This window comes from Hippichthys cyanospilos, chromosome 2 (genome assembly GCF_059441005.1).
Source record: "Hippichthys cyanospilos isolate Australia breed blue-spotted pipefish chromosome 2, RoL_Hcya_1.0, whole genome shotgun sequence".
NCBI classification, from domain to species: Eukaryota; Metazoa; Chordata; class Actinopteri; order Syngnathiformes; family Syngnathidae; genus Hippichthys; species Hippichthys cyanospilos.
In genome coordinates, this window is record NC_142370.1 from 33,497,863 (window position 1) to 33,525,471 (window position 27,609).

At 39.0% G+C, this 27,609-nt stretch overlaps 1 protein-coding gene and 1 long non-coding RNA gene across 2 annotated transcripts in view; one reads left to right on the forward strand and one right to left on the reverse strand.

The window, feature by feature from the left end:
- ctnnbl1 (catenin, beta like 1) overlaps positions 1–27,609 on the forward strand; it is a 33,812-nt gene that overhangs the window by 161 nt on the left and 6,042 nt on the right. Inside the window, exons 2-15 of the mRNA XM_088407424.1 lie at positions 403–615; positions 2,563–2,669; positions 2,769–2,908; positions 3,496–3,593; positions 7,275–7,368; positions 8,763–8,854; positions 9,875–9,947; positions 10,440–10,498; positions 11,585–11,733; positions 13,172–13,353; positions 20,044–20,141; positions 20,568–20,648; positions 25,416–25,553; positions 25,854–25,926. Of these exons, the coding sequence (XP_088263550.1) occupies positions 403–615; positions 2,563–2,669; positions 2,769–2,908; positions 3,496–3,593; positions 7,275–7,368; positions 8,763–8,854; positions 9,875–9,947; positions 10,440–10,498; positions 11,585–11,733; positions 13,172–13,353; positions 20,044–20,141; positions 20,568–20,648; positions 25,416–25,553; positions 25,854–25,926 (1,597 nt within the window). The remainder of the gene's footprint in view (positions 1–402; positions 616–2,562; positions 2,670–2,768; positions 2,909–3,495; positions 3,594–7,274; positions 7,369–8,762; positions 8,855–9,874; positions 9,948–10,439; positions 10,499–11,584; positions 11,734–13,171; positions 13,354–20,043; positions 20,142–20,567; positions 20,649–25,415; positions 25,554–25,853; positions 25,927–27,609) is intronic.
- The window catches only part of LOC148428326 (uncharacterized), a 54,056-nt gene continuing 35,635 nt past the window's right edge, over positions 9,189–27,609 (reverse strand). Inside the window, exon 3 of the long non-coding RNA XR_015864727.1 lies at positions 9,189–9,263. This is a non-coding gene — a long non-coding RNA (uncharacterized LOC148428326). The remainder of the gene's footprint in view (positions 9,264–27,609) is intronic.

Consider the following 27,609-nt stretch of genomic DNA (forward strand, 5'->3'; position numbering starts at 1 on the left):
CCGCATACTCGCCGTTATTTATGTTGCTAACACTTCTGAGAGAAAGTCAATTCAATGGGATGTGTTCCACTGCTAGTTGTATCTCGTAGTCGCGTGTTTTACGTTTACGCATCCTTAGATTATTACTTTTCGTAACATGTTTAAAAATGGTTTTGTGAAGCGCACTAAGTCATAATTTTATGTCATTGTTTACCAGGGAGCGGACGTGCTAGCTGTAACTACAGGTGCTAGTCTTGTGCCAGGCAATTTTGTATTCAATTTAAGTGAACATGTTAGCATAACTTTGACATCGTGCAGTTCTTAAGAGATCGCCGTAGTTTTTGTCTAGTAGTACACGGACCAGATCCCGTTCCAATGTGTGTGTTTTAATAAATACCGCGTCTTGCATCTTTCACCTCGCAGCCTGATAGAGGAGCAACACGTTCCAGAGATGATGATGCAGGGGATGAGGATCGGAGAAGTGCAAAGCTTCAGAAGCTGTCGAGTAGCAAACACAGGGATGGGACAGGAGCAGGTTTTGATGGAGGAGCTGACACGAAGGACAGCGGTGACTCGACAGTGGATCGTAAAAAGATCTTGGAGAAACTGATGGACCAGGATGAAGATGATCCTGAGGTAGGTGGATTTTTTATTTATACACAGTACAATAATGTAAGTTAAATGCCTGTGAGGTTGTGTATTTTGGAATACTACCATGTGAATATGCATGGAAAATATCCCTCCAGATTTCCACTATACTGCGAAATCGAGCGAGCTGATATCAACGGCCGCAGTTTAGCGAGCATCAAGTATTACCTATGCATATTTTTTTGCAGGCCATTTCTGGAGTAATGGATGCATTTGTCAGCCCAAATAGTTTTTTTCTTGGTATTATTTTAGTACATTGTTGCTTTACTTTGATCCTATTTAAATTTTGTTTTCGTTCTTTCAAGTTAAATTAAAAGTTTTGCTTTCAAGGATTCAAAAAACACAAACGCACCAACAACTCTTTACACCGCATGATAAGGCATGAAATACGATAACTGAGTATAGCGCTGAGCGGTATCGCCGAAAATTCATATCATGCTTAGCATTACACATTTTTCAACTGCATACCCTCACTTGGCCACAACTGGTCCCATCAATAGTAACCCCTTATGATAGAGAGTCATAAGTGCTCATCAATACAATCTCTGAAACATAATTTGCGAAGACAGAAGAATTTTCTTTCCCCCTGCAAATGTGGCGGACGGTTTTGTGGATTTTCAAATAGTAAATATTGCTTTCCTTTGTATTCGTTTTGGAATTTGGCCAAGGTAGTCAATGTTGAATTTTGTATGCAGGGAAGACTCAAAAAGTTGTCAAGCGTGATGCAGCATAACATCAAAGAGTTGAATTGTTTACACAGCATTTCCCTTCTTTTAACACTTACATGGGTTGTATGAATGTTAACAGTGAGCGTCTGGCTTCACACTGCAGGGTTTAATGCTCAATTCCATTTTTTTTTCTGTGAAATCGGATTTTGTGTGTGAGAGGTCTTTTATTTTACCAAATAAATTTGACCTGTTTTTGAACTCTAAACAGCCCAAAAATGTACTGCACGCACACTGAGGATATTGTGACATCACAGACAGCGGGCGTGTTTAACATGAAATACCTGGCCATGTTAAAATGGCGGTCGTTGCGGAGCCAGAAAATTGTAATCAGTTAAATTAAGTAGGGGAAGGGTGAGTTTTTTTTTGTCATAGCACTTTGTGCAGTGCCAGCTATGTCGCTTTGGCTTACTTTGAGCGAGAGAGACATAGAGACAAAATACACTCTATTGATGTTTTGTTTATTCCAATCTGCCCTCACCTTTTTGAGCGCAGTTTTGTGACGTTTCTCACTTGTTTGTTATGTGCGAGTGAGATGAATGTCACCTGGCTTTTCAGAGTGAAGTTGCATGTCAAAAGATTTGATTCGTATCGGATTTCAGTGACCTGGGTCGCATTTGGGGGGGGTCACTTCGGTCTGCAGTGTCAACCTAGCTATGTTGGAACTAAATATTTTCCTATACTCTACAGTAAAACGTCTAGTTCTGAGTTTAACACGTCTTAGCTGAACACATATATCGCATCTGACAGTTAAGAAGTTAAAATGTGACTTACCAGAGTGAACATTTTCAATGTTGTATATGGTGATTATTTTGACTAAGATTTTTTTGATTACTTAAGAGGCAGAATTTTCCATAATCGTTGGGATTTTTTTCTCCCGAATTGTACAACCATTGTACAACCAATCAAATGTGAAAGTCCGGATGTATTTGAATGGTAATTGTGAGTGAAAGAAATGTTATACAGCTGTATGCACTTGTCTTAACCTGTCATTATGCGCCCACCACGCCAAATGCTTTTAAGCCATCAGGAAGCTAGGCGCTTTCTCTTTCTCCTGTGAAATCCCCCAGATAGTGGAGAAACTCTGACTCCTCTCACATAATTAGAACGTCTTTGTGCCGCAGGCAGCCATGTGTCGCCTTGACAAAAGGCTCCTTCTTGTTTCCCTTTCATCTTTCCCCTCCTGCTATTTCCCTCCTGTATCAAAAAGGCGGAGCCGGTGGATGAGAGCTCAGTGAAAAAAATGATCCTGACCTTTGAGAAACGATCCTACAAAAATCAGGAACTCAGGATTAAGTTTCCCGACAATCCTGAAAAGTAAGAGCGCCATCGACCTCCTGGCAGCCAACTCCAATTGTCGTCGACGCGAGCACAAAAGCCTCCCTTTCTAACCTCTCGATTTGCGCATTTGCCCAGGTTCATGGAGTCCGAATTGGATCTGAACGACATCATACAGGAAATGCACGTGATCGCTACCATCCCGGATCTCTATCACCTGCTCGTGGAGCTCAACTCTGTTCACTCGCTGATGGGTCTCCTCAGTCACGAAAACACCGATATCCTTTCTGCGATCCAATTATTTCGTTACTCATTGCTCAATGCCGGCCCATCCCATGAGAAATGATTCGACAGAGGAACACCGGGAAATGCGATGCCCTCGGTAATCGGCATCGATGCTTTTACTGACCTAAAATGCTCTAAGAGTGAAAATAATTGGACCTGGCTATCATACGATTTGTTCATTGAATATCGTAGCCCGAGTACAGCCTGGGAATGATGTCATTTTACTCACTTGGAGTAACTCATTCACTGTCATTGACAGCTATAGACGTCATGGATCTCTTTTTACTGGACTGGCTGTTAGGTTCAAGCAACCTAGAACATTTAATAAACCGTCAATAAACCTAACATAGGCAATTGAGAAATCCAATGAGCGTGAGGATTGAACATGCTAACTCAATCGCTGTCAACCCAATCAAAATGGATCCTTGACAAACAAACAATTATCATTGTCCAAGCAATGATAATTTGGTCATAAGAATAATATGATAATATGCTTCTATCACAGCACCCGCAAAATCAATGTCACATGGGAACAACTGTGCACAAAGCTTCGAGCTGTGTTTCCCTTAGCTCGATCTACATGTTGCCATAGCGGTAGTGGACCTCCTCCAAGAGCTGACGGACATTGATACACTCAACGAGAGCGAGGAGGGTGCTGAGGTCCTTATTGATGCTCTGGTGAGTGAGTTCGCTTTACATATATAGCCTCTGGTATGAAGAACTGAGAGCACATCATCATCATCATCACGATGCTTTCAAGAGTCTCGCCATCGATATTTTCACCAACAATTTGCACATTTTTCACCTCAGCTCAGTTTTTCTCATGAGAATTTTCAACTATTTTTACATTTCTCAAGTCAGATTCAACACAGTCCAACAATTCACACCTTCCAGATTTTATTTCCTCATTCCGAAAATTCTCATTTTTACAGATAATTTACACTTTGTACCCCCAAAATCCCCATTCTATTCATGTGATACGTTCAACACTGTCTGATAAAGAGGAAAACAACCGTTGAAGTCAGATTTTTACAAATAATCTCCCCCCTCTGTTTTTCACAAATTGACAGATTCAAAACGTTACAACTTTAAACATTTCATTGCATTCCGAGTACAATTGCTTGACTAAAATATAAAAAAATAATTTGTCATAATTCCTTATTGTTCTATACTCCCCTCATGATTCCAAATTAGTAAATATCATTCCATATGATTCATACAACATAATATGTATCCATATGTCATTCTATGCTAAATTCCAAAGCATTGTACATCTTTCCATTTACTATCATAAATTTTTCATTCAGTTTTCAGCGTTCACGCGCAACTTCTGCGGAGATTGCGTCGCGTAGTAATTGAATTAAGGAGAAGGCCTGATGTGTCCTTTGCTGCTTGGCAGCCATTTGGCTCCGAACCAAAGAAACCAATGTTCTGATTGGATAATAACATGCTCGAGTGTCTTAGCAGCCAAACGATTTCAGCTGTCACATTTTTCCGAGCAATTCTAAAAGATATGCAAATTGGTGTTGTGTCTCAAGGAAAGGGTTGCGCTGAAGCTGAAAATAACACCACAGTTAAAAAAACAAACAAAAAACTTAAGATCACCCAGCTTTGTTAGATACGCATGGAATTGCGGATTGGCTTTCTTGTACTGGTTACCGGGATAGAAAAGTGGGAACTTTCCAATTTATCTTCATTAGCCAGCTCCGAATGGACGGGCAGCGTTTCAAGCGGGAATTCCCCCATTTACCTGTCTTGGACCGCTGCTTTCAGTGTTCCTATGTGGACATTGAGGTGTTCCCAGGCTGGCTGTGAGACCTTGTTCTGCCATCTCCCCGGTCCGACTTAAGTTGCTTGGGCTTTCACTGAAACACCTCACCGGGGAGTTGGTAATCTATGACAGAATGTCCTTCTTGACACAATTTGTATACTCCATGAGTCAGTATCTGGTATGGTAATGTTTTGAAACGGTTTATGTCAGTTGTTGTAGTATTTGCATGATAGACTGCTGGTTGAGCAACAGACAATCGTCATCCCGGTGAGCAATGAAACATAATCGCGGAATAGGAAGAAACCGAAAACCTTATAATAAAAAGTGGATAATCACTGAGAGGAATGCTGTCACTGTCTCCTATTGACAAATGGCAGCACACAGGCCTTGCTGCATGGAATTTGGGTGTTAAAAAAAAAGAAATAATCTCCAAGGCTTAAAATAAGCGATTTCACATCACTTGTTTGCTGTTTACACTTTGGACTCGCTAAATCGAGATTCAAGCATGCGGCAGTAGTCCCAAACGGTTTTTGAATGGCAGTTCATTTGTATTCAGGAGTGCCAGTTTTCGCTAATCTTAATCCACGATCGGTATGGAACAATCACAATGTTTCGGGCCATGGTCGGAGATAAGCGGGAAGAGTAGGAGGAGTAGTCATATCAAGTGCCGCAAAAAACAACGTAACATGCTACCCACCAAATTTCACGTGGACATCAATGCAACAGCCTTTTCGGTCTTTTATTTTGAAGTATTTTGAAGACCTTGGATGCATTTAACATGAATAATTGTAACAATTGTGACAATTATGAATAATATCATTATTGTGCAATAAAAACATTGTTTCAGGACCCTGGGATAATCCTGATTAAAAAAAAAAAAAAGTTGCACAAATTTCGAAAATTGTTCCTCAAATTAAGTCGATGATTCACAAGGCTGCTCTGCAAAAATTAAATATTTCGAGCCTCGATGTCCAAGGTGACCTGAAACGGTACTCAACAGATTTCTGACTGAGGAGCACGGCCTTAAGATTTAGAGCTACTACAAACCTCTTTCTTCTCTGGTCCGATTAGGCTAATGAGACTCCATCGTCCAAAAACAGCGGAGATGACAGGCCTCCTAAACCGCTGTTTGTTATTATGAATTGGCTTGTTGGCTTAATGTGATATTGTTTCAGACAATAATGCTTTATTAGGTTGCTTCTTAACCCTCCGAAGGGAATACCTATGACATAAAAATGCAGTCCATTTACCGGGCAATGGAGCGATATAAACCCAGCTCGTCTTTACAGCATCCTTCAGGCAAAACTGTTTCAGGACAGCAAGGTTGGGTTGGACCCATTTGTCTCTCCACTTGCAGTAATGCCTCCAAGTCCTCTGTCCTTGGTGCTAGAAGGCCAGGTGGTACCCTTGATAAGATGAATCAAAAAGATCCCTGACCGTCCCTGGAGACTCATAAATCAGTTTGGACTGTCTGTCTCCTTTTTGTGTTATAGTACTTTTATCCAGCCAGCCCGTGAGCTTTGTTTGATTAGCAGCCTCCATCTTGACTGATAACACTTGCACGTTTTGTTCTCAATTATCTTATGACAGATATGTACGTAAAAATCTGCAACTTTCCTTCGATTGGTTAGCGCTGCATCGTAATGCAGTGTTTCATATACCCCTGGTATTTTGATCATTTGTTTTGAATCTTTACATCAAAGACATTTTACAACAAAGGAAAAGCAATGAAAGAAAAGTAAGTGAAGAATTCATCTTGTGAATTTTCACCCACATGGTGAAAACATGTCAGAGTTCAGCATGGTATGATCACTATGATCCTTTGCAGGAGTGTGCCGTCCCTTGGCTAAAATACTGCCAGAATATGTGAAAACAAAAGATCCAAAAATGGTCAAAATACTGCATGAGGGGTAATGTTACTGTTGATTCATCATGTTCAAGTAAATATCGAACTGGGCCCTAGACTACTTTTTTAGGAGTGGACAATAGAACTGGGCAATAAATCAAATTCATTTGATTATTTTATCGTTTTGAAAATCAAAAATGGTGGAATGCTGGATCGGTGGTTTACAAGACATGATATTAAAAGTTTTTAAATACTTCATTAATGGCAGGATTTTTCCGACCCTCCTTTACCCAAGCACATAATTGGATGCCTGGACACATGAAATATACATAAAAATACGTCTTTGGGATTGAATGAGATGTGACATTTAAGCAAGTTTGCACAAGCTATGAATGTTAAGTTTACAATGATTAAAATTTGTATACTATATTTTCCACAGTTCATTTTTTTAATGAATCAAATTTTTAAATCTATGTTGTTGTTTTTTTAGTTCAAATCAAAGCAATTAAAATGATTACATGTAGAATGGTCAGAATGGTGGAAGTTTTGTCAGCAACAAAAAAAATCTTGAATACTTTCTTGATGCCACCATTTCAGAGAATTGTGGAGCCCTGTGACATTTTTGAGGATGAAAAATACATAGAAAAGCAAAGCTATCCATTTGAACAAAGTGAAAACGGTACTGAATATCACTGACGGGCTCCAACATTCACCAAAAAACCCTCCCATTTTGTATGTGTAGTTGGAGGGCCAGGTGGTGGCATTACTGGTGCAAAATATGGAGCGTCTGGATGAGCAAGTTAAAGAGGAAGCTGATGGTGTCTTCAACACACTGGGTAAGGACCCAAAAGTTTTTTTTTTCCCATATCTCTCACATGCTTACAACTCATAAGGCATTGGCCAGGACTTCTTGTCGAAAGCTTTCCTTTTGTGGATTAGGGCCACCCCGTTCTTCGCCAAGTCCCTGTCTGCATTTAGCCTGACACGAATCAAAACTTTTCTGCCTCTCAGCTCTTTTTGCTCCGAATGATTCCACGGAGATGATTCTTTTCTTTGCCGCCAGATTGAGGCCGAGTCGCAGGAGAGCCGTTGAGGTGTGTGTGTGTGTGTCTGTCGGCGTGTGTGTCTGTGCGTGCGTGCTTGGCCCCGGATGCGTGTCGGGGGAGCAGCGCCCGTGTATAGTCTATTCAAGTGTGTGGCTGTGCTCGCACGCGTGTGTTATGGAGGGAGCTCTCCTAGCTTCAATAAGCCTTTTGTCTGCTCTCTGCTCTGAGCCCGCTGTCCTCCAGGAGACTGTCTGTCTGCTCCGTTTGAATCCCCGATAAAGGCCTCCATCTCTATGCGCTTTCCCCGGCTCAGCCACCTGCAGCCCCTTCTCCTCGGTTGCGTCCCCGTTTGTATTTCCCCCTCCGTCGCGTCTCTTCTCATGTATTCCTAATCTTCTCGATTGTTTATTTTGCTCCTGTTTCTCCATTTAGCATATTCCGCCCGTGCCCCACGCTCCCTTAGCTTCCCAGCCTTCATCTCGGCTCCCTCCCTTCAGTTCTACTCCTGCCTCGATTCGTTTGCTTCGTCCGTATTCCCTTCCCTCATCACAATTCCACATTATCGCTCTCCCTCCGTCCCCTTCTGCGGCAGTACACTCTGATGAAGATATCATGTGGCAGCAGCTTCTTTCTAATCAGAGTCTAAGAGGGAACAGGGACGGAAGCCAGACACACCTTTCAATATCACCACACAACGTCGTATCCCTTCATTAGTTTCCCCCCAAATCTGTGTCTGTGGGCCACTGTGGTGAATTTGAGACACTCAAAGTGGGAAATGTATCATCCTAAAACTGCCAGACACTTGTTGCCATTGGCTGCTACAGAGGAGAGACTATCACTTTTGACAGCCTGTGACAGATGTGAGATACGTATAGGCTGGATTCGTTTCTTTGACACAATTCATGCTCACATTTTGAGCATGATACCGCGAGACAGGCTGAAAAAAAAACAGCTGCATATCGAACTGCGTGCAGCTCATCTGTGACATTTTTTGCGAGGTAGCTGTAAAGAAGTCCTGGCTGAAAATGCTTTAGAGGAACTGTAGCTATCAGCACCAAAATGTATCCAGCATTTGACATGCATGCAGATATTTGACATTGAGCAGTGAATGATTTGTGTGTTTGTGACAAAAAGGTTTTGAATGGTGGATTTTAAATGTTCCCTACGCTATTTTTGTCCCTTAGCCATTATAGAGAATATGGCTGAATTTAGGCCTGGCCTGTGCACAGAAGCAGCTCAGCAGGGACTCATGCAATGGCTTCTCAAGAGAATTAAGGTGAGAAAGGATTTAGAAATATTTTTGCTTTAAAATGGATTGCAAAATCATTTTTTTCTGACCTCTGTTTCTTAACATATGATAGTTTCTTATCAATTTGCGATTGCTTTTGGCAAGTCAAGTCAAATGGATTTATACAGCCCTTAATCACAAAATTGTTCAAAGAGCTTCATCGCTCCTTCAAACATTTTTTGTTTAAAGAAATACCTAATTAACAACAATCATGAGAACGGGAACAATTTTGCCCTCTGAGCTACCACTTTTGTACTGATACATCTGCAAAGGGCTTTTGTTTGATTTACTTACATTTTTTTTAAAAATTGCTTACCTTAAATAGAATTCTCCATCCATCCTTTTTCTTCAGCCATTTATCTTTACCGGGGTCGTTGGCGTCCTGGTGTAGAGTTAACTGTATCAAAAAAAAAAAAAAAGCTTAAGATTTTCAGCTCTTTAGAGGACAATAATTTGTAAAACAACACCCACTTTTGTGGAGGGAACAAAAGCTATTTAAACTTATGGAAGAAAAAAAAAATCACTGAGGTGAGCCCTACTCCAGCAATGTTTTTTTTTTCTTTTTTCTTCTTCTTTTTTGACTGGTAACTCAAATGAATTAATTTCAATTTGAATGATTTAAACAAAATGGCATTTTACTCTTGTTCAAAGAAACATACCTTTGATGACTAGGATGATGAAATAAAACTATTGTCCTGACAACAAAACAAAACCAAGTAGTTAAGTCATTATAAATAAATAACTTAGCGTTGAATCCCAAATAAAAAGAAAAGCTATATTTACTTGCAACACTGGCCTATTTTCTTTTACCACCTTTATGTCGTACTTTTTAACAATTGCGCAAGTGATGCAAGCACTTTTTTTCCATTTTATAATTAGGGTGCATTCAGAAATTCAATGTAATTGAGAAGCAGAGCAGGTTTCCTTGATTAGAATTGGCAAAATGTATGAAATCATAAGCTGTTTACGATAAGAGCTAATTGAATTGTTCCCACTGTTTCCTGTTAGGCGAAGATCCCTTTTGATGCCAATAAGCTATACTGCAGTGAAATTTTGGCCATCTTGCTGCAAAACAATGACAGTAAGTGCGTCATAGTGAATCGTATGCGCTTTACAAATGATGTTCCACCGCTTCTCATCTTTTTTTTTTTTTAATTACCTCTCCCGACGAAGTCTCACTATAGATGCCCTTTTCAAAATTCCTCCCTCATGTTTTCACTTTTTATCAGTCTGTCCCATCACTCCTTGATTGTATTTGCTTCAGCGCTCTTCTTTTAATCTCCCCATCTCATTCAATTTCTTCAATAATTTACTCGTTCTCATTGTCCGCTGTGTTTTCCGTTTTATTACCTTGTCTAACTTGCAGTCTTAGGTATCAGGCCAGTGAAAGTTTCTCATTTATAGTACAAGACGTCTTTCACCATAACCGTCCTCATGCTCCTCTATTAATTTAAGTGGGAAGAAGGAGAAAGACTTGTCACTGGCAATTAAGGGGCATCATTTAAAAACTGTAATAATGTATTTTCTTTCTTTCTTTCTTTCCCTCGTTCTTTTCATTCTCTCTGTTCCACAGGCACAAGAGAGCTCTTGGGGGAACTGGATGGCATTGATGTGTTACTGCAGCAACTATCTGTAAAACTTTTTGATATTATTCATTTGCAATCATAACCCAAATACTTGCCTGTTATTCTTGTTAGCGTTTTGGGTATTAAAATGATTCTACCGTATCTTCCCCACTATAAGGCGAGCCTTAAAGCCTTCAAATGTATCAAACGCTGACAGCATGCCTTTTAATCTGATGCTCCTTATACAGCGCATTAACCCACAAGGATTAATTTTTGGGCAAGAAAAAAATAAAATAACTTGATCGCCATGTAAATTCTTCAATTTTTACCTCTGCATTTTAGTTATAATTTAAAAAAATTTTTTTTTATACAATTTCAAATTTTCTAACACCCTGTTTGAAATTTCGCTATTCTCTATATGCTCCAATTTAAAAGCAGTTTATGGTGTATATGGACAATGCGCAAAATCCGTGGGCTTTTGTAAACGAAAACAATTATTTTATAAAATAAATCTAAAAACTGTTTTTAGATCAATAAAACAATATATTTTAAGGTTTTTGGTTTTAATTAGATTAAAAAATAATTAAATCATAATTATATTCTTTTAAACTCTTGATTTGTCTTGACACTGATTTAAACTATCTTTAATAAGTATTTTTTCTGCATTTTTTAGCTAGTACATTCCACAAATCATCTTTATTCTGAATTTCTGATTGAAATGTTTGACATCTGATTGTTTTGTTGACATTCCCTTCAGTGCAGCTCCATCTAGTGGATGCATAACACAACCACCACCGCTACTGTAGCTTCTATGTGCCTTATTATGCAGTGTACCCTAAATAGCCTTATTGTGCCGAAAATTTGGTATTCTGTTTTTATTGATTTTTTAACACAGTAGTCCATATTCATAGCTTTGTGCCCTGTAATTAGAATGTGCAGTCTCACCTAGAGTAAAGCTCGTTTCCTTACTTTAGCCTACAACTTCATGCATAGTAAAAAGAGATGACCAACTCACTCCTTCCTTGTAGTTTTTTTTTTAGTTGCTATTGTGTGATCAGTTGGAAAATGAATGAATTGTGCAAATAATACACATTTAACGCGGCTAATATTTTCTGTTAATATTTCTTCTCTATACTTATAAATTTCCTTTCAGGTGTTCAAACGTCACAACCCATCCACAGCTGAGGAGCAGGAGATGATGGAGAATCTTTTTGATGCGCTGTGTTCCTGTCTAATGTTGGCAGCCAATCGGGACCGATTCCTGAAAGGGGAGGGCCTTCAGCTAATGAATCTCATGCTTCGGTGAGAGTGAATGTTTGACAAAGTCCGCCATGAAACGATCCTATATTTCTAACATGAGTTGGGATTGTCAACGAAGAAAGAAAAAGAAGGACTGAATATTTGGAATGTTATGGAAGTCTCCATCAGAAATGTCGCAAAAATATCTGGGCCGGGGACATTGTTATCAATGGCAGTAAAACAGGTTAGTTAGTATGTACGGTATTTGCCTTATAAAGCTCCTGAATGGGAGGGTTAAGTTGACCTTTTACCCCAGCTGCCGATGCTGTTGTGTGTCGGATACTCAAAGTTCAATCTGTGGGGTCAAAACAATATTGTTTGTTGACACCCAGAGGTTTGAAGTCAAGTGACAAACAAGTGAATTGGCTACTTCCCCATGGGAAAGTGTGCTTTATATTCCTCCACCCTCTGGCCTCTCCGACCGTCCATCATACCTAATGTTTCTGTCTGGAGAACCATACGCAACTGCTTGAAATATGTCCCCTTACTCTAAGATAAATACTGTCATCTGTCATTTCTGGCAATTCAAGACAAACGACTACACTTCCTATGAGGAGGTGTGCAATGAAAAAGACAAACAGTTAGCACACAACTTTCTACCTAAACACACGTGTGTGTGTATATGTATATGTACATATCTATCTATCTATCTATCTATCTATCTATCTATCTATCTATCTATCTATCTATCTATCTATCTATCTATCTATCTATCTATCTATCTATCTATCTATATATATATATATATATATATATATATATATATATCGTATATATATATATATATCGTGTATATATATATATATCGTATATATATATATATATCGTATTTTCCGCACTATAAGGCGCACCGGATTATAAGGCGCACCCTCAACCAATGACATATTTTCAAACCTTTTCCATATATAAGGCGCACCGGATTATAAGGCGCACCCTCAATTAAGGACATATTTTCAAACTTTTTCAATCACAATATAGTAATACTCAAAGTAATAATAATAATTCAAATAATAACTCTAAACTCTCAATAGCATAATAACTCAATACGACCAATCTTGTTCAACTGTAAACACACAAAAGAAACAGGTAAAGCTTACTTCATCCGTTCATTCCCCATCTACGAATCCCAATCCCAATATTGATCCATATATAAGGCGCACCTGATTATAAGGCGCACTGTCAGCTTTTCAACAAAATTAAGGCTTTCTGGTGCGCCTTATAGTGCGGAAAATACGGTATATGTGTGTGTGTGTGTGTGTGTGTGTCTGTGTTTTGGGAACTATATACGATATCACTTTTTCATGAAGCTTATTTTCACTATTGACCAGAAGAAAATAACTTATATTTTGAATTCTGGATTTCAAAAAGTAAACAACCCATTTTTACATCAGATGGCCATATCGTTGTTGATAGTGGTTTTCTTTTCATATGTGTAACGCAGGGAAAAGAAAATGTCTCGGACCAGCTCCCTCAAGGTTCTGGATCATGGGATGATAGGTCCAGAGGGAGCCGATAACTGCCATAAGTTTGTGGACATCCTCGGTTTGCGAACCATCTTTCCACTTTTTATGAAAACTCCCAAGAAGATGAGAAGCTCTGCTGCTTCTGAGAAAGAGCATGAAGGTCAGTCACGAATTACCAACATGAGTGTGTTTCGTAGCACGGAAATAGTTACATTTTGTTGTTGTTTTTTTTAAATCTTCTCATCTGCTGGTAAAGTCCATCCTCTGTAGATGTTACATCTGTTGACCTCTCTGGTCCAGAAGCTTACACTTCTTTCTCCAAATGAGCTCTTTGTTTTGCTCTGTGTCTTTCTTTAAATTGGCGGAGAAAATGTTTTTGCATGGACGTGAATCTTACTTATTTCCCGTTGAAGGTTAGTGAGCCTTTTCAGAAGATGCTGATTCATGATGTATACTCCACACATGCAATCATGATCAGATCTTATCCTCAAAACGTTTTTAATCTTCTCTCATTAGATGTGTCTATTGACTTTTTGGACTATTGGATTCAAACAAATCGCACCGTCTTCTAAATTCAGTTTCATATCCAGATGGAAATGAGCAGAAATGAAAACAGAGATGTTGCTCTTCTGTCTTATATCCGTATTTGATGTGAAAAGCAAATATCTGCAGGCGGCGAGATTGAACCCGTGCGGGTTGTCATTGGCCTTTTGTTCATTTTGGCCTGGGATCCCCTTCAGTCGCTGTTTTATCACCGAACATCCTGTGCAGTATAGAAAACGGATGGATGGATTTCCCAACATTAAACCATAAAGAACATGTTCACGCTACTTCATATTAAAAACTGAGATAGTTGTCGGTTAGAACTGGATTATTTTTCAATGTTAATGTCAAAAGCATTCCATATTGATTTTTTTTTTTTCACTCACTCTGTTTCCTGTAAATAATGGCACAAAACCACATGGATATATCGCCTGTCCATCATAATGATAATTCATATCAATCATAAGGTTTTATGGAATAAGTTGAGTGTCAAAACATGACGCCTGAGCCCCCTGACTGGTTTTCTCCCTAATTGAAAATGTTCTGAATCAAACATTTCTCCATGGTAACAACACTGTAGAGATTAATGAATCAAACCGCTTCAGTCAAATTTAATTAAGATGTCCTCGCTCTCTTCTTTGTTTCTTCCTTATATTTATTGCCACGGACGCCTCCGTCACAAAACTTGGTGCAAGATTGAGCACCATGAAATCCGTTTTGATACTGACGCAGTGCAAAGAAACATGCATTAGCGCACAGACTGGCATAATTAAGAAACATTGTAAATGTGTTGGGTGCAGGAAAAAAAAGGTTGCTGCAGTCTTTATGAACATTCTTTTCCAGACGCTTTTGTTCCGGTTTCGTATCCTTAGTGTGCACATCCTTTCATTATTAGTGAAATACGAGTAAGTAGCTGGGTCATTATATTTTGATAGTTAATGGTCTGATTATGTTATGTGCACAGGAACTGAAGTAAACAAGTAAAAAGTGCAGGAGTCATAGCTCTGTCACTGAAAAGTTTCTTGCATGTGTTGCCACCTCACACCTTTTCAGAGCATCTAATGACTCCGTCCTCACACTTTCTTCGAATAATGAACAACCTTTGCATTACAGCAAATAAAATGTCCTACTAATGAAACTGGACAGTTATACTGGAGGAAGCCCTTGGAATAGGTTATATTTATACAAATAGAGTCTTCCTCAAATACCTGACTAAAGACAGGGATTTTTGTTCTGACCATCTTATCATTTTAGCACTTGTATCTCATTTTTGTTATTAGTCAGTAGAACAGGGCAATTAATCAAATGAATGGGATGAATGCGTCGTTTTAAAAAATCACAGATTTGCAAACGCACTAAATTGGGAAATCGAGATTTTGCAGACTGCTGGATAATACTAACTGTCAGTGTCACACAACACACAAAAAAGACACAAAAAGTAACTAAAATGGCATATCTTAAAAAATGTAAATCACGTGCCGGGGAATGAATGAGTTAATTCGATAGCTAAATTCGTTTTCACGTACAATGAATACTTTTAAAAATGCATTTTCTACTTCTGAAAATGACATCACATGTGGCGAAGGCTCAAGTTACGATTGTCACATGACAAACCAGTGGGCCTTGATTGGTTATTATCCAAGTCGTGAGCATATGTCATGTCGTTTTCAGTCGACAGCAAGAAGAATGTATTAATAATAATATATAATACATATTTCTAGGTTTTTGTCCAGACATTCATACCCGTGCATTCAAATTAATTATAGATAAACAATGACTTTTTTACAGCTAAAAATGGCAAAATAAACGGACTATTCCTTTAAGCAACCGATGTGCAAGCTATGAGTTTTAGTTTTGCTAAACAGGATTTTAAAATCATTATTTCCTTGTATGAATATCATCCACCGGATTTTTTTTTAAAAAGACTGTAAATCAAACCTATAATTAAATCCTTATTGGATTGATTTCTTCCCTCAAAATCGATTTCAATTGTAATCATCCACAATGATTCAAGAAAATTGGCATTTTATATTTTGGCTGTATCGCCCAGCCCAATTTAGTTCAAATTATTCGTTCGTACTGTCGGCGTCAAATCAGAAAAGATTAACTTGTTCATCCGGAGTCGATCAGGAATCTTTTCGTCTCCTATCTCAGCTAACATCTTACAATCAAGTGGATTTCCCTTTTATGATTTATGTCTCGTTCCTTTAATACAGATAGCATTTGGAAGGAAGCAAGACTGATCGCTATCCACGTTTGCAAAACTGTGATGCAGTCTAATCCCATCACAGGAGTATATTTAACACAAAAACGGATTTGCTGCAAATCCCTGTGTAAAGACAGATTTAATTGCGTTTGCGCCTATTTCCGATGGGAGCTGATTATATTTCATGTCGGTAATCTCATGCTTTAATAATGTAATAGATTCTTGCAATAATTTAAAATGGAAGCTTCAACATACGGTACAATTTTAGCTGTTGCTGTCCGCCCAAAACAGTTTTTATATATGAGCCAGTGTGAAATTGTAGTTGACCGAGAGGTTTTCTCAAATCTCTGAATCCGCGCAAAACATTAGCGCCTCGATACACCAATCTGAAGTTGGAAGTCGGGAACTGTCCGGGCTTTGATACGCGCCGTCTGATTAGTTTACAAAACCGACGTCGTTATGTCGGAGCCATTGGAGCGACGTCAGGAGATGTTTTTGACTCCTTCGGCATGTTGAATCAGCGTCGGACTGTCGTGACATTCACTCTAATTGGCTGTCAGATCGACAGCAAGCGATAGGAAAACCTTGAAAATTTTGCTGTTTGCACATAGTTCTCTCCGCATTTCCAGGAACAATATCTGTCTTGACAGAAGAGTGAGAAGTTGACTGTTGTTATGGTGCAAAAAAGACTGGAAATGTATATCAATATTACCTGAAGGCATAAGTGTCGAACTCCAGTCCTCGAGGGCCGGCATCCTGCTTGTTTTCCGGTTTTCTTTCCCCAACACACCTGATTCAAATAATTAGCTCATCAGCAAGCTCCGCAGGAGCTTCGAAATGATCCCAATCATTTGAATCAGGTGTTTTTGAGGGAAAGGGTTTGAAAACATGTAGGATACCGGCCCTCGAGGACTGGAGTTCCTCACCTGTGCCTTAAGGGTATGCCGGCAAAGTAATGAAAAAGGCACTATGGGGAAGAATTACGGACGCAACTAAGTGTGGGAGTTCATCGTGAGCGAAAAAAAGAATCGTATGTGCTGATTACGTTTTTATATTCCACCCCAGGGCTAACCCTAAACCCCAGTTGGCTTCCTACCCATGAGGAATAGTGACTACCGCTGCCGGTAGGGGGTATTACTTTTGGCGTATGTGCAGAAAGTACTTAAGTCAGCGGCATTGTGGTGCACTCTTGTTTTTTTTTTTTTCAACGTGGCTTGGAGACTCCACAAAACGGAATCGATGTTCACATTTGGCCCACTTCTGATAGGTGCATACCAAGGTCCAGTCCTTGAGGGCTTGTTTTTAATGCTGCTTTTTTTAAACGCACCTGATTCAATTCTTTCCTTTTTAAGCTCCTGTGGAGCTTGCTGATGAGCTAATAATGTTTAAGACAGAAGCACCAAAAACATGCAGGATTGTGGCCCTTGAGGACTGGAGTTTGAGACCTATGATGTATGGCCTTTAGATATACGCTAAGAGGTTTACGGTTTCCTTTTGTAATGATGAAGTCAAGTAAAGAAATCTTTACAAAAATATCTATTTGCTGCCCCACTAGCCTTTGTTCCCTATTTTGTCCAATCCTTTGAGCATTACTTCAAATGCATTTAACATCAAAGGGAAAGCATTTAAAGAAGACAGTAGGAAGCTGAAATTTTACCCAGATGGTGACAAAATATCAAAGTTAAACTTAGCATGACAACTTTAACTAAGAGCATGCCATCCCTTGGATAAAATACTGCTAGAATGATGTTGAAGAAAATGAGCGAATGATTGATTAACCCTTGAACCCAGCGGCCGCTTTCGGCCTATATTCTAAACTGGCAAAAACGGATGTAATTTGGCACCCGTTTTCCTTTTTTTAAGACCTAAACCGGCAAGCATTTTTATGATTTTAGAGAAATTTAAGGGTATGTTAAAAATTAAACAGTGTCTGTTACAGACTTTGGGCCGTTTTGCCTGTTTAGACTATGGGCCGAAAGCCGCCGCTTTGCCCAGTAAAAAGTTAAACATGCTGTTCTGATTAAAATTGTTGTTTTTTCATCTGATTTAAACAGCAAAATCCCCCTGCCTTTTCCAAATTCAGGGGACAATTGCTTTGTCACTCGCTGTCAAATATCGTTGCTCGGGGCTCAATTTGGAATGTTTCATATTTTAGTCATCTCAGAAGATGAAGAATCTTTCCTTCCCAATTGTTCACATGATTTTTGAGGCTATACAATCCTGGCTGTCGGATCACAGTTTAAGTTCAAAAACAGATTTCATCACGACTGGGCAAAATGTGTTCAATTTTTGTTCACCTTGCCGTCGCGTTTCGTTGATGTACCTTACCCATCCGCCTCCCTCGCTTCTGTGCAAAGCACGTAAATGAGGTATTGATCATATGCTTGTTTCGGGACAGATTAGGAAACTGTTTTACTCAGGCTTGCCCTTAGCTTGTACCCTTAAATGCTTTCCTCCTCCGACAATCGCAATCGCAGAGAGGTCAGTGCTTGGTTTCAAACTTTCTGCCGACTCAGATCAATAGCGTTCTGCTCAGGGTGTGAAGGTGACCACACTAATTACCATTCAGAGACCCCCTCCCTCCCAAAAAATGGCCAGGATTGTCGCAGCAGGATGTTTTATTTTGATGTTAGTGATGTGGGGCTGAATAAAATCGTTCAATCAATCGTCAATATTCTTGCTTTTTTACCTTGTGAAGTTTAATTGCAATAAAATAAGGATGTTTTATTTGTAACATATATACATTTTTATTTTTATTTATAAGGATATAAGGATGTTTTATTTATAAAATTTTATTTTTTTATTTCAGGCAGTTTGATGCACTTGTTTTTTTTTTTCATTTTTAGACTAAGGTGTAACCTGTATAAATGCTGTACAAAAGTAGTTAACAGTAGTTGAAAGTTTACTTATGTTGTTTATTTCCCCTTTTGTTTTTTGTTAATGTTAAAAAGGATACAGTTTTAGGTATACTTATACAATTTTTTGGAGATAATCTTATAGAAGTGCCATCTGAGCGCGCTCATTTTACAGCAAATTCACATTCTCTTTTAAGTGTTAGGTGTATCACTGTAAGCATTTTGAATGAGGATTTCTCTGCTCTTTTGGAAGTCCCATTTCCCAATCACACAGACATCTCTGGTACTACTGATACTGTTTTGGTTACGTAAGTCAGATACTCTAACAATACTGTAAAAACAGTCTCTTTCTCTTCTTTTACTGTCAAATTCGCACAATACTGTAACAATAATGTAAAAACAGTATCTTTCTCTTCTTTTACTGTCAAATTAGCACAATCAGCAAAAAAAATGTCAGCGAGTTCCAGATGATTCTAACACACTTCCTTATTTTGTGTTCTTTTCTTTTCTTAATATGGAACTAAATTCTTAATGTGAACTCAGTGACTGCCAGTACATTCCGCCCCCTAGGTCTCATGGGCAAGCAAGCGTAGGTCACAAAGGCAACTGACAAATAACACAACCTCTTTTAAAAGCAGAAATGGGATTGATTCTTGTGCTCCTGTTGCTTAGCAACAGAAAAGCCTGGTTGAGTGAGAATATTGACCTCTTGTTGAAAAAGTCCAATTACATTTTTCTCCTCGTATGCTGGATACCTCAAGAATTTACAATGTCATGTTCTTCTGCGCCACAATACGTTGTTTACTCGATATCATACTACTATTAGTTTTGATTGTCAGCTGTACAACCTGTTAACAAGTGGGAAGGCGTTCTGGCTGTTGGACAGTATTGCTTTAAAAGGAGTACTGTACTGAGATAAATACTTATTTCTTGTTTTGCAACTTGGATGTGTATGGTAAAATTAATTTTGCAACTTCTTTTTAATGTATGAAACATTTACAACTGCTGCTTTTTCTGGTTTAGTTTTTGCATGATTCGTCTGATATATATACAGTATATATATATATATATATATATATATATATATATATATATATATATATATATATATGTATATGTATATATATATATGTATATGATTTATTATTTTATTGGGGGAGGAAGGGGGCATGTTAAATTTGCACTATGTTTTGGCAATACAATCTTTTAGCTTTTGCGTTTCCTTCTGTTTTTTGTTTTTATTTAGAGCACGTCTGTTCAATTATCGCCTCGATGCTGAGAAATCTCAAGTCCCAACAGAGAAGCAGACTCCTAAACAAGTTCACAGAGAATGATTGTGAGAAGGTCAGTGCTCCTCATTGTTTTCTTTTCATTTACTGTCAGATTTTCAAGCAAGAATGAAAAATTCTTGCATTAGCATCGGTTGCATTCAGATTTCCAAACGGATTAGTCAAGCCGTATATATTATATTTTATATTCTGGATCTATGAACTATTTCTAAAGCTCATTGTGGATCCCATGTCTTTATTATTTCACATTCAAACAGGGGTGTGTAAACTTTTAATATACAGCACACTGCTTGCACAGATAATTTACTCAGATATTTTAAATCCCTTGTTTCTGTTTTGTCTTAGCATATTTTCTCATTTTATTTAGTCCATTTGCACTCACATCCTTCCCCTTATGCGCCCACTTTTTCCCCCCGTTTGGCTTTTGTATGCTGCCACGCTCGCTTTCTTTCTCCCCACCTCAATTCCTTTTTCTTCTCAGGTTGATCGACTGATGGAGTTGCATTTTAAGTACCTGGAGGCTGTTCAACAGGCTGACAAGAGGATCGAAGGGGAGAAGCATGTAAGCACTTCTCTTTTTACCGTCTATCCATCTTACCGTCTATCCTTTCATCCCTACCTTTCACAACAGTCTCATCATGCACCCTTCGGGTTGGAGAAAAACCTTGAGCTTTTTTTTTGCGGAACATTTACACATTGGCTGTAAAGATGAACAACAATCCTAGTTGTAAAATGCAGGACGGTTGATCAGGAAATGGGGTCTTTGGTTGCGGTTTTGTAGTGTCACATCCAAAGTTATGTGGAAGGGGCCGACAAATCTTCCCGATAACAATACTGTTACGAGGAAAGGAAGGCCAAAACTCACACTTCTTTAAGGTTCTTATTGAGCTGTTTCCTATTGCTGTGGAATAGGCAGAGTGGTGGAGGCATTTTCTAAGATAAGGTGGTCAAAACTTGACAGAAAATAAATACGCAAACCGCAGCTGTTGTGACCAGACTAGAGAGTAAATATGAAAAACAAATGAATAAATACCGCAAAGATGCATTAAACGGCGGGAAAGTGGACGGAAGGCGGAAAGGGAATTTGTGTTCAAGGGTTGAAGACCGTGTTCCGATGACAGGAAGATTAATTTGTCAGTCAGACAGAGATTGCCTTGAAAGGCCAGACAGGTTGACATTTTATCTTCCTTCTCTTTCACTTTTTTCCACTCCCAGTGCACCTCCGTCACGCTCTTGTTTCTTTGCCTGAAAATGGCAAATGGCTGATTTGTGTGCGTGATAAGAAACCTTGTCTGCATGTACAACTTGGCTATCTGAAAAGCCACACACCTTGCAATCCCCTTCCTCCATCCAATGACTCATGCGCGCGCATATGAGGCTCAATTTGTAACGGACAAATGAATTTATTCATTAACACGTAAAACACTGCAATACATTAATTTGAGTCTTCACTATGTTTCATAAATATACCAGACTTTGGTCAAAACACAAGTGTAGAAATATAACCCCGGCGGTAGAATACAGTACTCATTACCTCTGCCAAGGCCGTAAGAATTTCGTTCATGTTGGCTTTATCTCACATGAAAGGGAAAGGTAAAAATCTGTTTGTTTGCAAATTGATAAATATATTTTATGTACTGTATTTTTCGGACTATAAGCCACGACTTTTTTTTTTTCATGATATGAACCCTGCGCCTTATAGTCCAGTGCGGCTTATCTGCCAGTTTTTTGTTTTGTTTGCCACCAGGAAACAATCCACCAGTAAAGCAAATTTGTGTATCTCTTCAAGGTGTCAATTTATGGAACGGCTATGAAATAGAACTGAAGAGATGTGAATCATGGGTTGTGCTAAAAAGGTTTTAAAAATATAGTATCAAAAATATAAAAAGTATGTCTAAATTGAATTAAAATCTAGTATAAAAGTTTGTAACGTCTAAATTTGAGGTGTGCAATGAAAAAGACAGCACACAACTTTATATATCTATATATATATATATATATATATATATATATATATATATATATATATATATATATATATACATATATATATATATATATATATATATGCATGTTATGATTGTTTTTACAGTTTATGAATGATGTATAATATGTTTTTAAGTTTGCTAAAATAATCAATTAAACACAGAGAGACGAAAAAAGACCCTGTCAAGGTATCAGTTTAAAATTGAATTTCATTTTCAAAGACCTAATATCGGAACTCCATACTTTTGTCTGACATAATCATTTACCTTCCTAATTTTTAGGGACTTGAGTTCAGTGAAATTTTATGGCGTACGTATAAAACACCTCTTCAAGCCAAATATTATCATGAGACTTAACACTCCTTTCCACCGGAAGCGCTCCTCCGCTAAAAAAAAAAAAACAATGACACCAAACCGAAAATGGAGAACAAAAGGTGAGAAATTGACGGCGGTATACTTTCAAGGTGTTAAGACACAATCCCAGGTACAGTACGTCAATCCCCCTCGGTTCAATCGCGAGGCTTCGGCTGCGCCGTATAATCTGTTGCACCTTTACCCACAAAAGCCTGTTTTTAAGGCTAAACAAAATGGCTTTCTTAGCAGCATGCCGTTCGGTGCTTTCTGGAGCTATCCCTTAACTGTCCTCCCATCAGAATCCTTTCATTCTATTTTCCTTCTTACTTTGCTTCACGATGAACAGACCTCACTTTTTCACCGCTTCTTCCTTATTTTCTTCGGCATTATGTTGCTTTTGAACCAAATGACTTTTTCTGCAATTGGCAGGGGGGCAGGAATTTACTCACCTGCAAGTCAGGGTGCGTTTGAGAAGGCGTCATTTGTACTAGAACTAGAACTAGAATTCAAAACTCAAATAAAGCTCTACTCTTACGCCCTCGCTGTAAATGTATGAGGAATACGGTTTAAAAACATTATTTTTGATCCCTCTCTCTATCCGGGACTTTAATTAGGTTATTTACGTTAACCTATTTTATTTCCTCAAGCCTAATAAAGAACATCGTCTGCCTGACACACAAACAATCCAAATGGGGTTTTACCAAGCGCCGCTGACGTCACATTAATTTCCCATCACAGAAGTAGAGACAGCACAGCACTAACATGCAACCATAGATAGATACACGATCATACAAAACAACACGTGCAAATACGTTTACATACAGAGGGGGAACAGCCCGTCATCGAAAAAAATCGGAGGACATTATTTGAAAACTTTTTCGACCATTTCCTTTCACCTAAAGCGAGTATGAGTGAGGGGATGTAAAAATGAGATGACGTCGCACAGAATGAACCACCCCCTTTCAAAGTCTTATTAAATGACCTGCCACAATTTAAATAGCCTCTGATCAACTGCAAATGAAGTGCAGATGCTGCAGTAGGCTTTCCTTTTGATTCATGAAGGTTGTGCGCAAACACCGACCGTCACTTTCTTTTATTACAGCTCACGTTAATCGTAAAGCTCAAGAAGAATTCCAACTTTGCCCCGATGCTTGCTTTCAGAACGTGACGTCGACAGTAGACGTATTGTTTGTCATCCCACTGTGCGCCTCGGTGAATATTTCTCTTGCGCTTGGGCCAATTGATTGAGCCGTGTTAATGAGCTGAACTGCAAAGCCATAATTGGGTTCTGCGCTGTCATCGATCTTTAAGGACAAGCCCGATTAAATCCGAGAGATGCGAAATGTCACATGTGGCGCCATTAAGCTCCTCGCCGGAGGCTATTTGTTTTCATCAGGAACGCTTTGAAAAGTTGCCCTTTTTCCTGATTTACCGTGTTTGCCTTGTTAAGTTGTTTTCCCGGGGAAAAGCTTCGCATTCTCCGCCGGACTATAAAACATCGTCATTTGACTTTCCCAGCACGGCGCACGCTCACCGGCCACTGTTTTCATTCACCTTTAGCCTTTTTCTCCAATGTGAAATCGGGTATCAATTATGCAAGACGAGAAAGACACTTTTACGTTTATTTTCCCTCTCTCTCTTCTTCCAGAGTTAGAATGGATTGTTTGCGCGGCGCTCCGGCGGCTCACACACCAATTCCCCTCTCCCCGTCACGTCTGCCGCTTAATCTCTAATGGTGATTAATGTAGCCTGTGTGTGTATTGGCACCGCCATGTTATTGGCATACTGACGGGGTTGTTAAGATGGATAACTATGCAAGCGCGCCTATATGTGAGTGTGCGCCGGCCGCGTCCTGTTTAGCAGTGAAATCAATTGATTAGTGTGTCTGGTCAGAGATGAAAATAGATTTGTGGAAGAGCCGCACAACAACGCTTCAATTAAAACGCTGCAGTTTTTGTGTGTAGCTCTTTGTTTTCAGGGGCTTTCTTGCGTTGAGAGAACAATAGAAGGCAGTAAATTGTAATTTGTTTGCCTTGTCAGGCTCCCTGTGGATGCTGTTGTGTATGCATGCCCACTGCTTTGTTATCGGACGCCAATAGGGATAAACAAACTGCTCGTCTAATGTTAGGGAGTTTTAGTTTTCGGGGAATCTATGTGAACTCCGTGGTCCCTGACAAAAGTCTCGGCGTTTGGTCACAAGTTAACCTTAAGTGCCTCTCAAATGTATTTCCGATCCAATTTTTGAAAACAGAAGTGGCTAATTTCAAGTAGAGCTGGGCGATGAATCAATTGAATATATTTGCCTTTTCAAAAATCGAAAGGTTTGAACATTTGATCTATTGTCAAGATTCTGCAGGGGTTTTGCAAAAATGGCAGAATGCACAAGACATTATAAATAGGCACTAAATAGTATGTGAAAACGAGTCCTCATGAAGCACCTGTTTTTTTTGGATTTTTTTGTTTTGTTTTTATCACTAGTACCAACTACTTAATTGTGTCATTTAAAAAGATAATCTATTTATTTAGCTATTTCCAGGCATAAATAGTTCACCCCTCCATTCTTTTTTTTTATAGCCGCTTATCCTCACTAGGGTCGCTGGCTTGCTGGTGCCTATCCCAGCAGTCTTCTGGCAGTAGGCGGCGGACACCTTGGACTGGCTGCCAGTCAATTGCAGGGAACATATTTTGTCTATAATAAACTAAACTTAATAAATAATAAATAAATACACTTTCTGTCGATCTTTTTATGGTGAAGCAAATTTGTCATCGTAAGTCAAGCCAAGTCAATATTTTAAAAAGACCATAGTCAACCAAAGTGCTGTACAGTAAAAAGAAAAGTGCAAAATAGAAACCTGAAAAAAGCAAAAAGCAAACATAATTTGTATTATTATGCTTTATAAGGACATAACAGAAAAGAGTTTGAACTGTGAATACAATTGTTGAATAATAGACGTTTGTGTGTGTGTGTGTGTGTGTGTGTGTACGTTTAGGAGATGGTTCGCCGTGGAGAAATCCTTGATGACAACATGGAGGATGAGTTTTACCTCCGTCGACTGGATGCTGGATTGTTTGTCCTTCAGTCCATATGCTACATAATGGTGGAGATCAGCAACTCAGGACTACCTCAGGTACAACGCTCGTCACAAAGGCTTGGTTACCAGAAAAAATTGCCAGACGATTCCTGATCAATCAGATCCTTGTTGACAACTTGGTTCAACTTCAAATGGTCTCACATTTTTTTGAAACTTGTAGCTTCCTTGCATGATTTCACATTTGGCGGATGGGCAGACTCGACGAAAATTCCAAGCCAATTTTCCCACAAAATTTCCCTAAATTTACCTCAAGTGTTTTGGGTTTTTTCTTATTTCATTTTTTAAGATGTAACTTCAAATTCCTTTTAAACGGCATTGTCCTCTGTCTGATTTTAGCTGCAGCAGAGAGTTCATCAGATTCTCAACTTAAGAGGAGGTTCTGTCAAAGCCGTGCGCCACATCATGCGAGGTGAGTCATTGAACGTGCTCAGCTAGTGGCCTGCAGCAGCACCAAGAACAAACGTCAGACATTTGTTGACCAAGTTCATTATTTCATTCTTTTTCACATTCTCCATTTAGCATAATCAGGCGAATAAACGACATAAACATTCATTCATTCTCCCGTCCTTCCGATTTCTCCCATTTCTCGACACGACCGCCCGCGTTTTAATTAGTTCGTGCGTTAATGTGACATTCGTGTATTTATATATGTGATGCACGTTGTAAAAATAAGCCCACCAAGGAAGATACAACAACATCACATCACACGCCATTGGCATGTCGCGAAGGTCGACTTGAAAATAAACCCGTCAAATAATACACGGACGACAATGCAATAGCTGGAGTACATTTTGAAGTTGGCCTTCATAGATATGCTTGCAGAGTGACTAGCGTGGGTCCTTATGATTATGTTTTTATTGTCATCACATCACGACCGACATGAACACACCGCCGATAAAACAAATCATATTCCGCTGCCGTTCGGGGCCGCTAAGAAGCCGCTCGTCAATTATGCTGTCACATGTGGTGCTCCGGTGCGCTAATCCTGTCGTACGTTTCAAACTCAGACCCATCAATGGATTAAACGTTAATAGCTGCAAATATCTTAACAAAATAAGAGTATTTATAATCTGCATTTTTAACCTATTTGCATCAGTCATCCGAGCTTTAATGAGTTTTCACAAATCATCCGCAATGCGCTCACGTACCCCTAGTTGGGAAACACCGCATCGGAGGACCTTAACGCGCAATAAAAGCTGGCCCCTTTTGCATTGAACAAAATGACTTTTAGCAAAATCTTATATTTCCAATTGCTTTTTTAACAGTTATACAAAATCGTTTTTATGGTATTTGCGAAATTTCGTCACAATTCTATCTCGAGTCGCTGTCTTTCTTCGTCAAAATAAATTCAGGTAGGATAATTGAGACTATTATACATTGGCAAATAGGGTTATGCTTTACCTGCTTGAGAAAGTGTGTGACCAAAACCTGTGCGGTGCAACAAACTGAAAAAGTTGGTGGAACCAGTGCCCCCAAAAAAGAGGCAAACAGGAGGTCGAGAGGTACACCCTGCAGATGTCAAATTTAGCCCATGTCGGGCTCAGTTACTGCCATTCAAAATTGCAAATATTGTCAAGAAGTTAGTGTAGATCCCTGCTAAAACGAAATAGGGCATGCTCATTTCCATGATGTTTGTTGAGTAAATCTCAGCCTTGTTTAAGGCCTTACTTTGCTGTTGTTTACTTTGCTGCTGAAAAAAATGCTGATACTTTCTTGGTAAATACTGATACAGCACAAAATACTTGCTAGCTCATTAAAGCGAGTTGGTTACTGTTTGTAATCAATTAAAAAGTCGCAATCATCTGAGAAAATATTGAATCAGTCACGACACTGCCAAGAAAAAATGATTTCCCCCCTGCCCACCCCTGATTTCTGAATACGAGCACACACCCAGGCGACAGACTGTTTAAATTCACGGTACCCAAGTAGAAAATTTCGGGGTGACCACCACAAACACCATTATATGTAAGTAGGGATTATAAACAACAGAATTTCCAGAGCATCGAATCGCAGAATATATTTAGTCAGGTGAGCTCACAAGCACTCATTCCTGTCGGCCCCCCCCCCACGCGGGCAAAAAGAGTCCGACTCC